The sequence below is a fragment of the Equus caballus genome, chromosome X (assembly GCF_041296265.1).
Source record: "Equus caballus isolate H_3958 breed thoroughbred chromosome X, TB-T2T, whole genome shotgun sequence".
Classification (NCBI taxonomy): domain Eukaryota; kingdom Metazoa; phylum Chordata; class Mammalia; order Perissodactyla; family Equidae; genus Equus; species Equus caballus.
This window is the reverse complement of record NC_091715.1, coordinates 130,175,077-130,192,594: the sequence shown is the minus strand read 5'-3', so window position 1 is coordinate 130,192,594 and position 17,518 is coordinate 130,175,077. Positions and strand designations below refer to the sequence as shown.

The following is a 17,518-nucleotide window of genomic DNA, read 5'->3' as shown; positions in this document are numbered from 1 at the left end:
AAGGAAAAGTAGAGGAAGATGGGCAGGGATGCTAGCTCAGGGCCAGTCTTCCTCAGCAAAAAGAGGAGGATTGGCAGCAGTTAGCTCAGGGCTAATCTTCCTCAAAAAAAAAAATAAATAAATAAAAAATATGAATAAAAAAATTAAGTTATTGCGTAAGTGCTTTCTGTCTTATATTAGCCAATTTTATAAGAAACATGCTAAAATTCCTTTCACTCTTTCCTATCTTAAACAGAAAATGATAATCACCATTTAACCTTGCTTGATGACTCAGGGTCATTTTGAACATCAATCATTGCACTTGCTTTGAGTCTGTGACAGCTTCAGTATCAAATGAGGTAAGACGAGCTATTTGCCCCAAAACTAAATGGCAATAGATGACTACCCACACCCCTGCCACCCGCACCCCCTCACCCCTACCAAAGAACTTAAACTTGTTTGTAAAGACTTTACATCTCTTTCTTTTTGGCTGTCAGTTGTGAGTATGCCTCCTCTCCCTTCTATTTTCCCCCCTAATCTGCTAGAGAGCAAGCCCTCAATATGTGGAATAAGTAACCAGATTTGTTAAAACTATATTGCAAAGACTGTCTGAGAGCATGAGAGTGAGCATAGGAAAATTATCACGTCCATCCTGACTCTTCATGGGACATTTTTGCTTACTTTCCTGGGTCTCAGCTGTGTTCTTGAGAATTTACCAGATAGGATTTTTCAAATCACTAAAACAGCAGATCTTGGGTAATCACTTTATCCTTTTCAAAATTCCATATACTGTTTTTTAAAAAAACTGAACATCTAATATAAATATGGCCAATAGACACATGAAAAGATGTTCATCATCGCTAATCATCAGGGAAATGCAAATCAAAACTACACTAAGATATCACCTTACACCCATTAGATTGGCAAAAACATTCAAAACCAAGAGCGACAAATGTTGGAGAGGTTGTGGAGAAAAAGGAACCCTCATACACTGTTGGTGGGAGTGCAAACTGGTACAGCCACTATGGAAAACAGTATGGAGATTTCTCAAAAAGTTACAGATAGAAATACCCTATGACCCAGCCATCCCATTACTGGGTATCTATCCTAAGAACCTGAAATCAGAAATCCCAAGAGTCCCTTGCACCCCTATGTTCATCGCAGCATTATTTACAATAGCCAAGATGTGGAACCAACCTACATGCCCAGAAACTGATGATTGGATAAAGAAGATATGGTATATATACACAATGGAATACTACTCAGCCATAAAAAAGACAAAATTGGCCCATTCGCAGCAACGTGGATGGACCTCGAGGGTATTATGTTAAGCGAAATAAGCCAGTCAGAGAAAGACGAACTCTATATGACTCCACTCATAGGTGGAAGTTAACATATTGACAAGGAGATCTGATCGGTGGTTACCAGGGAAAAGGGGGGAGTGGGGGGAGGGCACAAAGGGGGAAGTACAACTGAAATCTCACAAGGTTGTAATCTATCATGACATTAATAAAAAAAAACTGAACATCTACTATCATCTTTACTCTATGGTTAGATTTTTTTAAAAAGAGGATGTAGAAAATTACCAAGTTTGGGAACAAATATAAATAGCCTTACTATAACTCTGTGAAACCAGAGAATTGTGTCTGCACTCAGTGAAATCTAATCAGAAATTGAGCACTAGCAACATATATCAGTTATAGTTTTATAAAGGTGAATAGGCAAAAGTTTCTAAGAAGATAGAAGATAATTAAGGATAATAGTTCTCATCTAAAGTCCCAAAATTGACAAAGTATATAAGATTTGAACTATATTTTAAAATGCATATTTGGAGCTTACTATATTTAAAGGAACTTGATGGTTTCTCAAATCAAGTGGAGAAAAGATAGATTATTCAATAAACGGTGTTAAGACAACTGGTCAGTGATCTGGGAAAAAAAAGTTAAGTTGGATCCCTATCTCATATATTAAACCAGGAAATCTTATTTACATGTTAAAATTTAAACCATAAAAGCAACAGAAGAAACCATGGGAGAATTATTTTATAGTCTTACTGGCATGGGAAAGACCTTCCAAAACAGGGCACAAAACTCAGAAGCCATAAAAAAAATTGATACATTAGAATAAAAGCCAATTTTTCTAAATGGCAAAAAAAAAAACCCCACAATAAGCAAAACCAAAAGACAACTGACAAACTTGGAAAAAGGATGTCACAGGCAAGGGACTAGTTTCCTGATTTAAGAGTTCCCACAAATCAATTTTTAAAATGTTTAACCTAATAGAAAAATGAGCGAAGGACATACAGAAAGTTCACAGAAAAGAAAGTACAAATGGCTTTTAATTACACGAAAAAATTATCAATAAAAAAGATTCCTAATAAAAGCAATGCAAATTAAAATCACAACACACAATTTTTCAATGATCAGATTGTCAAAGATCTAAAAGGTTGATAACACGTTGTCAAGGTGTGGAGAAACAGGCACTCTCCCCTACTGTTGGCAGGAGTGTAAAGTAATACAACCTCTATGGAGGGCACTTGGCAATATCAAAATTGTTAAGTTCATATATTCTTTGACCCAGCAATTCCATTCCTAGAAATTTATTCTACAGATATATTCCCACAGTCAGCAATGTTTGGTAAGATCAAGAGAATGGAAACAAGCTAAATACATAAATAAGGGACTATGTAAATCAATTACAGCACATCCTTATAACAGAATGCTATGCAACCATTATAAAAGAATGAGGATGTTCTTTGTGCAATGATATAAAACAATCTCCAGGCTATAGTGTTAAATGAATAAAGGTACACGAAGATAAGAACAGTATGCTATCATCCATGTAAAAAAAAAGGAAGAAAAAAGAATATAAATACATATTTGTTTGTATATTCATAAAATCCCTAGAAGGATACACAAGAAACTGATAATACTGGCGTCCCCCATGGAGGGGCACTATGTGACGCAAGGACCCACAGAGATAGACATTCACAGAGAAAACTTCTCATCTGCCTGTGTCCTTGCATATTATTCTAAGAGGGATCATTACAATCAAGGGGGATGAACATTTTTGTAGACTCTGATACATATTTCAAATTACTTTCCAAAGGGTTCAAGTTTAACCATTAAACCAAGCTAAATGTCATCACAAGGCAGCAAACACAAATCCTGGAGGAGGCACAGTCCACCGGAAAAACAGACTGGTCTCTTTTTTTTTCCTAAAGTCATCTTATTTTATTTTATTTTTGAGGAATATTAGCTCTGAGCTAATATCTGCCACCAATCCTCCTCTCTTTTTGCTGAGGAAGACTGGCCCTGAGCTAACATCTGTGCCCATCGTCCTCCACTTTATATGTGGGATACCTGCCACAGCATGACCTGACAAGCAGTGTGTAGGTCCACACCCGGGATCCAAACTGGCAAACCCCGTGGCCACCAAAGTGGAACATGCAAACTTAACTGCTGCACCACTAGGCTGGCCCCCAGACTGGTCTCTTTTATAAGTCAGTGTTATGAAAAGAACAAGGGGGAACTGTGCTTGATTAAAAGAGCTATAAGAGGGGCCAGCCCCGTGGCCGAGTGGTTAAGTTCGTGCGCTCCACTGTGGCGGACCAGGATTTTGCTGGTTCAGATCCTGGGTGCGGACATGGCACCGCTCATTGGGCCAAACTGAGGCGGCATCCCACATGCCACAACTAAAAGGACCCACAACTAAAAGTACACAACTATGTACCAGGGGGCTTTGGGAGAAAAAGGAAAAATAAAATCTTTAGAAAAAAAATAAATAAAAATTAAAGAGCTATAAGAATATAACAAACAGATGCAATTTGTGGTCCTAGATTGGATTGTGGTTTGGCTATTTTGGCAATAGCTGGGGAACGCTGACTATGAACTAGGTAATAGATGAGATAAAAATGTATTGATGTGGAAAGATGGAGTTGTTAACAGAAAAGTGAAAGTTACAAAATAACGTGCACGCTATGATTTTATTTGGATAAAAAATGCATGTGGGCAACAGCAGTAAACAAACACATAGATACAGAGAACAGATTGGTGGTTGCCAAAGAGGAAGGGGGGTGGCGGGAGGGTGAAAGGGGTAAAGGGGGACATTTATATGATGATGAATGGAAACTAGACTTTTGGTGGTGAACGTGATGTAGTCTATACAGAAGTCGAAATATAATGATGTACACCTGAAATTTACATAATGTTATAGACCAATGTCACCTCAATAAAAAAATGTATGTGGACTCTTCTTCATTGCTGGTGGGAATGTAAAATGGTACAGTCACTTTGGAAGACAGTTCAGTGATTTCTTGCAAAACTAAACATATTCGTACCATATCAACCAGGAATCACGCTCCTTGGTATTTACCCAAAGGAGTTGAAAACTTATGTCCACACAAAAACCTGCACACAATGTTTATAGTAGCTTTATTCATAATTGCCAAAAGTTGGAAGCAACCAAGATGTACTTCAGAGTAGGTGAATAGATAGTGAACTGTGATATATCCAGACAATGGAATATTATTGAGCACTAGAGAGAAGTGAGCAATCAAGCCATGAAAAGACATAGAGGAGCCTTCAATGCATATTACTAAGTGAAAGAAGCCAATCTGAAAAGGCTGCATACTGTGTGATTCCAACTATATGACACTCTGGAAAAGGCAAAACTATGGAGACAGTAAATAGATCAGTGGTTGTCAAGGCTTAAAGGGAGGGAGGGATGAAGAGGCAGAGAGCATAGAGGACTTTTAGGGCAGTGAAGTTATTCTGTAAGTTGTTATAACGATGGATACATGTCATTATACATTTTCCCAAACTCATAGGATGCAAAATACCAAGAGTGAACAGTAATGTAAACCATGGACTTTGGGTGATAATGATGTGTCAATGTAGGTTCATCAACTGGGAGGTGTTGATAATGGGGGAAGCTATGCAAGTGTGGGGGCAGGGGTACATAGGAACTTTATACTTTCTGCTCAATTTTACTAAGTTGAACCTAAAACTAAATTGAACCTAAAGTGAACCTAAAACTGCTCTTTAAAAAAGTCTATTAAAAATATACGTGGGTATGAACATGCATAGAAAAAAATTTAGAATACCAGCTAAGGTATCAACAGTGGAATTCTCTAGTTGTTAGAAATGTTTTTCTTTTCTTATTTTTGCCTATATGCATTTTCTAACCACCTACCATGCATGCTACTGCTTTTTTTTTTCCTCCCCAAAGCCCCAGTGCATGGCTGTATATCCTCGTTGTACGTCCTTCTAGTTCTATGTGAGCCCCCACTGCAGCATGGCAACTGACAGAGGGGTGGTGTGGTTCTGCAGCCCAAAACGAACCCAGCTCCCCGAAGCAGCGAGTGCCGAACGTTAACCACTAGGCCATCAGGGTTGGCTGTTACTGCTTTTGTAATTGTAAAAATTTAAAAACTAAAAAAAATCAAGGAGCTGGACTCTACCAAATTAGGGAAGTTTGGAGTGTTAAGCATAAAAAGGAGAGACTCACCAAAAGAGAGAAGGTGCAATCTCAGAACAAAAAGCAGACTGCATCTAGGGATGTGAGGAGCAGCCTAAAAAGAAAAGAGCTTACAGAAAAGAAATTCCACACACTTGTTATGGTTAAAGATCATGTTTCTTGTGAGGACGTCTGCTGAAATAAAGAATAAAGAGCCAGGACCAGGTATCGCCAGTCAGGGAAAAGGCAGATATAAAATATTTTTAAGTGCCATTTCTTATATTACATGTGTTTGGCAAGATGTTGGTTCAAAACATTGCTATCAGTACTTCTCACAGGAAAAGGCAAGCTCCAGGTTTTTTAAGAGCAAACTTGCTGCACCTAGAACTGGCCTTTAAAAACCCTGGAACTTTCCAGGTGGCGAAGGCTATAGTCACAGCACACCCAGCACTGTTCTCAACTTTGTAGTGCCTTTGCGGGGCCTTCTACCAGAACACTCCCCCATATACTAGATGAGGCAACTAGGGGTCAGAAAATGTCTCATGCCTTATGACCTTTTGAATCGATTACTTGCAAAAACAAATTGTTTTGAGTCAGCTTACAGTTACAAAAACAAGGTTGCCAAAGAAGGAAGTCAAGAAATTACCGGAGATTGGGGGACACGCGGAAAAGGAATTGGGCCAGATATCTCTGGCTAAAGAAAATCACCAGTGACAACAGTTACCACTTATTGAAAGCTTACTGTGTGCCAAGTGCTGTCGTCAGTGCTTTTCATACGTTGTCTCATTTTATTCTCACAAGTCTGAGAGGTAAATAATATTATCTTGGTGTTTGCGGAGAAAGAGCCCAGGGGAAACCAAAGCGAATTAAGAAGAATTAAGGAGGTAAAAGTGTGAGGCCACAGGAGTGAGGGGTGACAGAAACATGGCGGGGACGTATCCAACAAAGCCCATAGTAGGTGAATCTTGAAAGGGAGTCTGATTGTATAACGGGGACAATAGGGAGGGGAAGAAGGGAGGAGGAGAGAGAGGACGCTGAGAGGGAGAGGAACGAGCCCAAGAGGAGGGGGAAGTGGGGGGAGGACTGTGATAGAGGAGGAGGAGCAGCCAAGAAGAGAGGGGGATGGGGAGGAACCAAAAGAGAGGAGAAGCTGAGAGGGAGTTGGCCGAAAGGGGAGGAGGAGGAGAGACAGGAAGCAAGATAGGGGAGAGGGCGGGCCGAGAGGGGGGCGGAGCCAAAAGGGAAGAGTGTAAGGGAGGGGGCGGAGCCAAGAGGGAGGGGAAGAGAAGCAGCCTAGACCGAGGGAAAGGGGCCGAGAGAAAAAGAGGAAAAGGAGGAGCTGTGAGGGAGGAGGAGGAGGAGGAGGAGCCGAGGAGGCAGGGGGAGGAGCCGAGAGGGAGGGGAAAAGCATCAGGGAGATCCGGATCCACCCAAGCGCGAGGCACAGAGGCTGAGACCCTGAAACACATCCCCAGAGAGGGCTTAAGCATCCCCGGTGTGCCCTATGCCCCTACCCGAAGCCTTCCCCTCATAGCTCACTCCCTCTGTGGTCCTCACCTTGCAGGCTGCAGTCTCTCGGTCCGCCTCGCAGAAGTTGACCGGAGCCAACCCAGGAAGGTAGAAAGCAGCGCAGGGCGGGCCCTGGAGCCCCACGAGCAGCCCCAGCCCTAGCAGCAGCCTGGGGAGGGCAGACCGGAGGCGCCAGAGGTTGGTTCCCACACGGAAACCACAAGTACTCATTTTAGGAGCTGGCTCAGCGCTCGGGGACACACACCATGGGTTAGATCGGAACTAGTGGAGGGAAGAAGCAAAAACAACAAGGAAGAACCGTGCACAGGGAAGAGCCGAGACCGGCTGGTGGGACTAGAACTCCCGGGAAGGCCACTTATTGAGCGAGACGCTGGCTTGGAACCCGGTTGCTACGGCGCCGCGCCGGGCTGCATTTGTGAGCGCGCGCGGTACGCATGCGCGCGGGTCCCCACCACGCCTTCCACCCCGCCCCCCGCCCCTCCGCCCCACCCCAACCCCCACGTTGGGCAGCTCAGCGCTTTCCCGCGGTTCCCGCGATGCCTCGTGGAGCTGGGGGGGTGGGGAGAGCAGGGGAGGCTGCTTGGGAGCTCTCAACATCTCAACATCACAGGGTCTCCCATCCTCACGATTTTGCCTCTCTCAGCCCCAAAGTAGCAGTACTAACCGTCCCGCCATCTTCATTTCTCGCGGCCGAGGTTTCGGGGTAGGAAGGGGGAAGAGGGGGACTTCCAGGGCCTTGCTGCCCGCTATGGTGGGTATTAGTCGCTTGAAATGTATCTAGTCCGAAATTGATGTTCTGTAAATGTAAAATGCACACCGAGTTTCAAAGACTGCACGATAAAAAGAACACAAAACACTCCATTCTTATATTGATTACATGTTCAAATGGTAGTATTTGCGATCTATTGAGTTCAATAAAACGTTATTTAAATTAATTTCACCTGTTTCTTTTTATTTTTAAAATGTGTCTCCTAGAACATTTAAAATTACATCTGTGGCTCGCCTTATATTTCTACTGGACAGTGCAGGTCTGGAGGAAGAAAGGGGGAAAGACTGAAGAAGAGGGGGGAGGAGAAAGCGGGGGTTGCTCTTAGATTTTGAAGGAAAGTTTTCTTTATCTTAGCGGCGGGGATCTTACTTTGCGACCTCCGTAAGAATCCTCGTCGCCCATAGCTCCTGCTCCTTGTGCCGTCCTATAATGAAAAGTGCTTGTGTTTGGACCTAGAGAGAATTGTAGGTATCACAGGACAAAGATAGGAGAAGAACTTCTTATTATTCCTCCTTGTGTCTCCACAGCTTTGGAGAACAAGAGGTCATTTGTTTATGCTGAGACGTGTGCGCCTCGCCAAGTGCCTTTCTGTCCAAGTTCCCTGCTCCAAGAGGTCTGCGTCTTCTGCTGGTTGGCAGACCGCGATTCAAGACACAACGAAGGCAATGAGCTGGCCATTAGCAGAGGCATGGAGAAACTTAGCGAGTTAACTCTTGGACTAGAGAGGTAGGAAAAGTTGTAGGAGAAATGAAGGAGAAAATGTCAGAACTATCAGAATTAGGGGAGTTGTGAGTGTGAAAAGATTGAACTTGACCAAGAGAATCGGAGAGGGCCTGGCAAAGATTTGGAGGACAGGACAACTCCATCAGACGGGACACCACCTTTGAGAAGGGGAACAGGAAAAGGGAGCTAGGAAGCGTGAGAGTGGTCACGGCTGGAAGCAACCAGAGCTTGAATAAAAATCTTGTATTTCACCACTGCATTACCATTGCTCTGTGGTCTGCCTTTGGATGAAAAAGCGTGTGTGTTAAACAGGATGCTCCACCAGTCTCCCAGGCCTGCGCTGGCGCTAAGCAGCTGCACTAGGACCCAGCCGGCCAGGACTGCTGTGGGACGGGGCTGCCTACGAGCCAGGTGGCTCTTGCCAAGTGAGGGGACCGTGGGGTGTCTGGCGCTCCCCAGGGGAGGTGTGCCACCCAGGTCACCTACAAGACCCCCGCCCCCGCCCCTCCGCCGATGCCAGAGACAGATAAGAAGCAGGAAAGAGGAGCAGTCAGCATGTTTGTGATCCCTTTTGCCTCATCACTATCCTCACCCTGTATAACTCCAACGGTGCCGTTGAGGTCTTCTATTAAAGCTCCCTGCCCGGCCTTGTCTGTTAACCTCAAGAAGTGAAGCATCACCAAAGGCTACGTCCCCATTCTGATCAAAAACACACAACCCTCCTGGCATCACCAGTGTGTGATTGTCACCAGTTCCAGCCACCTGCTGAACCTGGAGATCGGAGATGGAGGTGGCCCATTCCAGCACATTCTCTGCTGCTGCAGGTGCTCTCAGAGTTTATCTTTCGCTTCCTCATCCCCCTTCAAGATGCAGAAGCCCCAGGGCAGCCTTGCGGCAGTCACCCACTAGACAGGCCTGGCTTTGCCCAACAGGATGGCCTGCTCTCCCACCATGCGCCAGTTTGAAGACCTCTTCCAGAGTGAGGCCTGCCTGCCGCCTCTGGCCAGCCCTGTACACCTTCTCAGGTTGTATGCAAATTGGGACAGTTTTATTTCTTCCTTTCCAATGTGTACGCCTTTCGTTTCTTTTTCTTGTCTTCTTGCACAATCCATTATATTTGATTTCCAATATAATGGTGACTAGAAGTGGTGAGAGTGGACATCCTTTCCTTGTTCTCCATCTTAAGGGGAAAGCATTCAGTCTTTCACCATTAACCATGATATTAGCTATAGGCTTTTTGTAGCTGCCCTTTATTGGGTTAAAGAAGTTCCCTTCTCTTCCTAGTTTGCTGAGAGTTTTTATCATGACCTGATATTGAATTTTATCAAATTTTTGGTATCATTTGATACGATCATGTGTTTCTTCTTAAGACTATTAATATGATGCATTACATTGATTTTGAAATATTGAATCGGCCTTGTATTTTCAGAATAAACCTCACTTGGTTGGTTGCTGTGTAAAAAAAAGAAACAACAAGTAAACAGGGCTATATTGTGGTGTGGAATGCAAAATTTGCAAGGCTTTTAAAAGATAAAATTTGGGGCCCGGCCCGTGGCTGAGTGGTTAAGTTCGCGTGCTCCGCTGCAGCGACCCAGGATTTCACTGGTTTGGATCCTGGGCATGGACATGGCACCGCTCGTCGGGCCACGTTGAGGTGGCATCCCACATGCCACAGCTAGAAGGACCTGCAACTAAGATATGTACCAGGGGGGACTTGGGGAGATAAAGCAGAAAAAAAAACAAGATTGGCAACAGTTGTTAGCTCAGGTGCCAATCTTTAAAAAAAAATTTTTTGAAGAAATTAATTCCTTAATGTAGTCTATGCCCCAAACTCCAGAGAGACATGGATTCTCCCCCCTGTGCCGTTAGGGGTATTTTGGTGTAAAGGTGAAGAAAACTTTAGTCATTTTATTGGCTTACTTATTTGCTCTCTCCCTCTACTGAAAGTAAGCTTCTTGAGCACAGGATCCATTTCTTCCTTATCTTCATAGCCCTAGCACAGACTCAGGCACTTAACAAGAGCACAATGCATAGATTCAGAATAAATGAAAAGATGGATGAATGAATACCATGTAACTTACACTGTCATAGGCATTTTTGTATATTTTACTTCATTTAGAAATCAAAAGAGGGGCCAGCCCTGGTGGCATAGTGGTTAAATTCAGCTCACTGTGCTTTGGTGGCCCGGGTTTGGTTCCCAGGCACAGACCTACACCACACTGTTAGTGGCCATGCTGTGCTGGCGGCCCACATACTAAAAAAAAGAGGAAGATCGGCATGGATGCTAGCTCAGGGCGAATCTTCCTCAGCAAAAAAAAAAAAAAAAAGAAATCAAAAGCTGAGAGTAAGTGTAGATAACAAGGATAATACCCCCTTTATTTATGTAGCAGTCGAGTTTGCAAAGTTCTTGCCCATCCGTTATTTCACAAAATCCTCCCAGTGACCATGTGCGGTAGGCAGGGTAGTTGTTTTATGTGAGGTAACTGAGGCCAAGAGAAGTTAATTTGCTTGTCCAAGGTCATACAGTTAATAGATGACCAAGTTGAGGCTAGGAAGCAAGTCTCCTGTTATCTAATATAGTTCTCAAATATAATAGTACTAAAAGAAAGTAAAGGGGCTGGCCTGGTGGCATAGTAGTTAAGTTCACATGCTCTGCTTCTGGCGCCCAGGGTTCACAGGTTCAGATCCCAGGCGCAGACCTAGCACTGTTCATCAAGCCATGCTGTGGCAGCATTGCACATAAAATGAAGGAAGATTGGCACAGATGTTAGCTCAGGGCCAATATTCCTCACCAAAAAAAAAGAAAAAGTGAAAAATGTTTGGTAATAAAAACAGAAATAAACTCATTTCATGATGTAGCCATTAAATTTCCAGCTACATCAACTACGGATGTTTTAGAAATAAGCAAGAAAAAAATTGAGTGAAGCATATGAATCTCAGGTTAGGACGTATGTTTGACAGTGGTGCATAGAGAGATTTAACCATGAAACTTGTGATATGTGATGTCACTCAAACAATTTTGTCAAAGCAGAGAAGACAAGGAATGGCACATCACAAAAGTAGGTGCTTCAGGCCACGTTAAAGAAAATGTATAAAACAGACTAATGCAACTACTAGGTCTTTAATAGTTAATTTTTTTTCATGTTTCTAACCATTTGGAATTAAAGATATCTGAGCTACGGTCCTCATCCTTTTTCCTGTTCACTTTAATGTGTACAGGCCAAAATTAAGTAGTGGAGCAAAGGAATACTGTGATCCAGTGGAATCATGCTTTGTTTACACCACGTTTCTAAATCAGCATAGTGGAACATCAAAAAGGGAACTAAAGTGCCAGGATGGGCCAGTGTGTCAGCTCCAGAGGGCAGATCACACCTTTCATAGTGTGCAGGAAGGACCAGACTAGCTTATCCCTTGGGCTTCATGCCTTGATTCACTTTTCCTTCCCAGTTCCCCCAAATCTAAGTATGTTTCTCTCAAATTTGTAATGTAAATCTAATCACGTCACACTCCTCTTTAGAATCCATCACTGGACGACAATGCAGTGTGGAGTCCTGGACTGGATCCTGGCACAGAAAAAGTCCATTAGTGGGAAAATTGGTGAATTTGAATAAAGTCTCTAGTTTAGTTAATAGTATTGTACCAACGTTGATTTCTTAGTTTGATCATTGTACCATGGTTAGGTAAGATGTTCACATTAAGTGAAGCTAGGTGAAAAGTATAGGAGACCTCTGTATTGTTTTAGCAACACTTCTGTAAATCTAAAATTTTCCTGAAATAAAAAGTTGAAAAATCTTCTACTGGCTCTCCGTTGCCTCAAGGATTAAGTCCAAACTTTGGTTAGAAAGACCTGCTTGATTACATATACCTCTCCAGTTTCAAACCTCAGCTGGGGGGAAGGACAGGGCGGTGAGGGGCGTCCACTCCGACAATCATTCTCTTCTCTGCTCCTGCTCCAGAGAACTACTTTCGGTTATACTAAGAGGCTGTTCTCTCTAGACTCTGAACAAAATAATTGATCCCTACTGTTCGTTAGTCTAGTATGCTCTGCTGATTCTGGCACCCTCTTTCCTATCTTTTGCTTGGCTGGAACCTTGCTGGTATATTTCAGATCTTAATTTAAAAGTTACTTTTCCCAGCAAATCTTCCCTGACAGCCCCCGACTCCACACATGTACCATCCACACATACACATACACACAGTTGGATTAAGTGCCCCTTGTATGTACTCCCGCTGTACCCTACGTATACCTCTGATTTGTCGCTTTCACAATGTATGAGAGTCCTGTCTGCCTCCTCCACTAGTCGATTGTTAACTGTGTATCCTCTCCTTCTTTTCACACCCACCACTTTCATATAGCGAGGCAGCCATTGAAATAGCTTGATTTCACAGGTTTAATACTTTGAGGTTTAAGTTTTTCATTTGAGTAATTATTCTTCTAATTTATATGCTCTGTGATATGGTGAGAGCAGAGAGTTTTAGTTTTTCCCTTGCTATTGTAAAGTTTCTGACTGAGAATCATATTTCTCCACCAATATCAACTTGTTATCAAAAGGATACATATATCCCTGTATTATAGGAATCATTGAAAAGGATCACCAAAATAAGTCTGGTTAACTTCCACCACCATACACAGTTACAAAATTTTTTTTTCTGATGATGAAAACTTTTAAGATTTACTCTCAGAAACTTTCAAATATACAATACAGTGTTACTAACTACAGTCACCGTGCTCTGTACTACCTCCTCATAACATTTATTTTATAGCTGAAAGTTTGTACTTTTTAACCCCCTTCACCCATTTGCCCCCGCCCCCCCCCACCTCTGGCAATCACCAATCTGTTCTCTGTATCCATTAGCTCTAGTTTTTTGATGTTGCTGGGGTTTTTGTGGGGGGGGGGGGGGTTAGCTTTCACATAGGTATAAGTGAGATCATATGGTATTTGTCTTTCTTTGTCTGACTTATTTCACTTAGCATAATGCCCTCAATGTTCATCCATGTTATCCAAAATGGCAAAATTCTGTTCTTTTTTATGGCTGAATAATATTCCATTGTATGTATATCACAATTTCTTTATCGATTCATCCATCAATGGACACTTAGGTTGTTTCCATACCTTGGCTATTGTAAATAATGCTGCAATGAGCATGGGGGTGTATATATCTTTTCAAGTTCATGTCTTCATTTTCTTGAGATAAATATCCAGAAGTGGAATTGCTAGATCATATGGTAGTATTATTTTTAATTTTTTGAGGACTCTCCATACTGTTTTCCATAGTGGCTGTACCAATTTACATTCCCACCAACAATGCATACATATTTGCTTTTCTCCACGTCTTCACCAACACTTGTTATTTCTTGTCTTTTTGATAATAGCCATTCTAACAGGTGTGAGGTGATATTTCATTGTGGTTTTGATTTTCATTTCCCTGATGATTAGTGATGTCAAGCACCTTTTCATGTATGTGTTGGTGATCTGTATGTCTTCTTTGGAAAAATGTCTGTTCAGATCCTCTGCCCTCTTTTTAATAGGATTGTCCAGTTTTTTTGCTGAGTTGTATGAGTTCTTTATGCATTTTGGATATTAGCGCATTATCAGGTATATGAGTTGCAAATATTTACTACCATTCGGTAGATTGCTTTTTCATTTTGTTGATGGTTTCTTTTGCTGTGCAGAAGCTTTTTAATTTGATGTAGCCCCACCTGTTTATTTTTGCTTTTGTTGCTTTGCTTTTGGAGTCAGATCCAAAAAATCATCACCAAGACCTTTGTCAAGGAGCTGATCACCTATATTTTCTTCTAGGAGATTTCACTTTTTTTTCAAAGATTTTATTTTTTTCCTTTTTCTCCCCAAAGTCCCCTGGTACATAGTTGTATATTCTTCATTGTGGGTCCTTCTAGCTGTGGCATGTGGGACGCTGCCTCAGCGTGGCTTGATGAGCAGTGCCATGTCCGTGCCCAGGATTCGAACCAACGAAACACTGGGCCACCTGCAGCGGAGCGTGCAAACTTAACCACTCGGCCACGGGGCCAGCCCCCTTCTAGGAGATTTTTGTTGTTCTTTTTTTTTTGCAGGGAAGGATTCACCCTAAGCTAACATCTGTTTCCAATCTTCCTCCTTTTTCTCTTCTTCCTTTCTCCCCGTCAAAGCCCCAGTGCATAGTTGTGTATAGTTGTAAGTTCCTCTGTTTCTTCTATGTGAGCTGATGCCACAGCATGGCTACTGAAACATGAGTGGTATGGTTCCATGCCTGGGAACCAAATCCAAGCCACCGAAATGGAGTGAGCCAAACTATAATGGCTAGACCATCAGGGCTATCTCTTCTAGGGGTTTTATCATTTCAGATCTTATGTTCAAATCTTTGATCCATTTTGAGTTAATTTTTGTGTTTACTGTATGATAATGGTTGAGTTTCTTTTGCATGTGGCAGCCCTGTTTTCCTGGCACCCTTTATTGAAGAGACTGTCCTTTCTCCATTGTATATTCTTGGCTCCTTTGTCATAAATTAACTGACCATATATGTGTGGGTTTATTTCTGGGCTCTCTATTCTGTTCCATTGATCTATGTGTCTATTTTTATGCTATTATCATGCTGTTTTGATTACTACAGCATTGTAATATAGTTTGAAATCACAGAACATGATGCCTCTAGCTTTGTTCTTCTTTCTCAAGATTGCTTTGGCTAGTCTGGGTCTTTTATGGTTCCTTACAAATTTTAGGATTGTTTCTTCTATTTCTATGAAAAATGCCATTGAAATTTTGAAAGGCATTGCATTGAATCTGTAGATTGCTTTGGGTAGTATGGACATTTTAATGATATTAATTTTTCCAATCCATGAACATGGAATATCTTTCCATCTACTTGTGTCTTTTTCAATTTCTTTCATCAATAGCTTAGTTTTCAGTGTACACGTCTTTTTCATGTCTTGGTTAAATTTATTCCTAGATATTTTATTCTTTTTGATGCCATTGTAAATGGAATTGTTTTCTTTGTGTGTGTGTGTGTGAGGAAGATTGTCCCTGAGCTAACATCTGTGCCAGTCTTCCTCCATTTTGTATGTGGGATGCTGCCACAGCATGGGTTGATGAATGGTGCATAGGTGCTCCCAGGATCTGAACCCGTGAACCCCAGGCTGTTGAAGTGGAGCACACGAACTTAATCACTACGCCACTGGGCCACCCTCTGGAATTGTTTTCTTAATTTCTCTTTCTGCTAGTTCATTGTTAGTGTATAGATGTGCAACAGATTTTTGTATATTGATTTTGCTTCCTGCAACTTCTACTGAATTTGCTTATTTGTTCTAAAAAAAACCCTATATTTTCTAAGACAAAAGAATATAGTGAGAAGAGTGGTATTGTTTTTCATTTTTGCAAATCTCAATGTCTGGCTTAATAGAAGACAGATTCTCATACTTGCTTCTGCATTCAGTCTGTTGTGATCACATGTCATGCAGCCTCTGGACTACTGTATACCCATGAGAAAATGAGAGTGGAAAAGGCACATCATATCTTAGTATTCTCGGGCAAATTGTTTTTTCATCTTGTGAATGCACTAAATGGGTCTCAGGGGCCTCCAGGGGTTCTCAAACCAAACTTTGAGAATTGCTTGACTAGAGGGTTAACCGAGATTGTTAACCATGAACATGAGGAGATATTTGGGAGATAAAACTGATAGGATTTGGTGTGATTGATGGATTATATGGGAAGGTGAGGGAGAGAGAAGCGTCATGGCTGACTCATCGGTTTCTGCCTTGAACAACTGGCTGGTTCGTGGAGCCATTCACTGAGGCATGGCATATTGGAAGAGGACCGAGTTTAGGAGTTATAGAGAGCAATCAGGAGGTTTTGGGGGGACCTGTTATACTTGAGGAAACTTTGAGAGTTACAAATGGAGATATCAAGCACACAGCTGAATATATAGCTCTGGAATGTAAATACAAATTAGGGAGTTGATAGCTTATGGATGATAGAAGAAATCACACGATGGGAGAGTACAGAATGAGAAGAGAAGAGGATCTAGGGCCAGTCTTTGAAAAATTTCAACAATTTGTGGTATACTAAAGAAGTATAGGGGGCTGGCCCCGTGGCCGAGTGGTTAAGTTCATGCACTCTGCTTGGGCGGCCCAGGGTTTTGCCGGTTCAAATCCTGGGTGCGGACATGGCACTGCCGGTCAAGCCATGCTGAGGCGGCATCCCACATGCCAGAACTGCAAGCACCCACAACTAAAAATACACAACTATGATCTAGGGGGCTTTGGGAGAAAAATGAGAAATAAAATCTTTAAAAAAAAAGAAGTATAAGCTGCAGAGTTGCTAGAAAAGGAGCAGGCAGAGAGGTAGGTGGAAAACCAGAAGAAAGTGATATTAAAATAAAAGACTTCGAAAGCCAAGGGAAGAGACTGTTTGAAGGAGAAAGTAGTCAAAGCCAAGTAAAATAGCAGAAAACAACTTATCTTTTTGATTTGGTGACACAGATATCATTGGTGGCATGAAACAGAGCTATTTGGGGGGGAAATGATCAGGATAAAAGCCAGAATGGAGTGGGTTGAGAATTGCGTGAGAGGTGATGAAATGGAGGTAGTTGGCAGAGACAACTCTTTCATTTATTTGATTAATTTTTAATTACATGAGTTGTACATAAATATATTTCTCTTTTTAAAAAATTAAAACAGGGGCCGGCCCGGTGGCGCAGTGGTTAAGTTCGCACATTCCACTTCTCGGCGGCCCGGGATTCGCTGGTTCGGATCCCGGGTGCGGACATGGCACCGCTTGGCATGCCATGCTGTGGTAGGCGTCCCACATATAAAGTAGAGGAAGATGGGCACGGATGTTAGCTCAGGGCCAGGCTTCCTCAGCAAAAAGAGGAGGACTGGCAGTAGTTAGCTCATGGCTAATCTTCCTCAAAAAAAAAAAAATTAAAACATTACAGAGAAGACTAAAATTTTCTTTGACCTCTGCCACCAAGCCTGGTCTTCTTCCCCACCTTCCAGAGGTAACCACTGTGACTTGCTTGGTGTGTCCTTCCTGGCCTTTTTCTATGTATCAATATACGGTTGTTATA

The 17,518-nt window shown here is 42.2% G+C and overlaps 1 protein-coding gene across 2 annotated transcripts in view; it reads right to left on the bottom strand.

The window, feature by feature from the left end:
* Positions 1-7,448, bottom strand: part of TM9SF5 (transmembrane 9 superfamily member 5) — an 89,489-nt gene extending 82,041 nt beyond the window's left edge. Inside the window, exon 1 of one of the 2 annotated variants that reach the window (XM_023634387.2) lies at positions 6,994-7,448. In XM_023634387.2, coding sequence (XP_023490155.2) covers positions 6,994-7,176 — 183 coding nt within the window. In that variant the 5' untranslated portion in view covers positions 7,177-7,448. The remainder of the gene's footprint in view (positions 1-6,993) is intronic. The other variant, XM_014729211.3, reaches the window with a different exon arrangement.
* Positions 7,449-17,518: the final 10,070 nt, after the last annotated feature.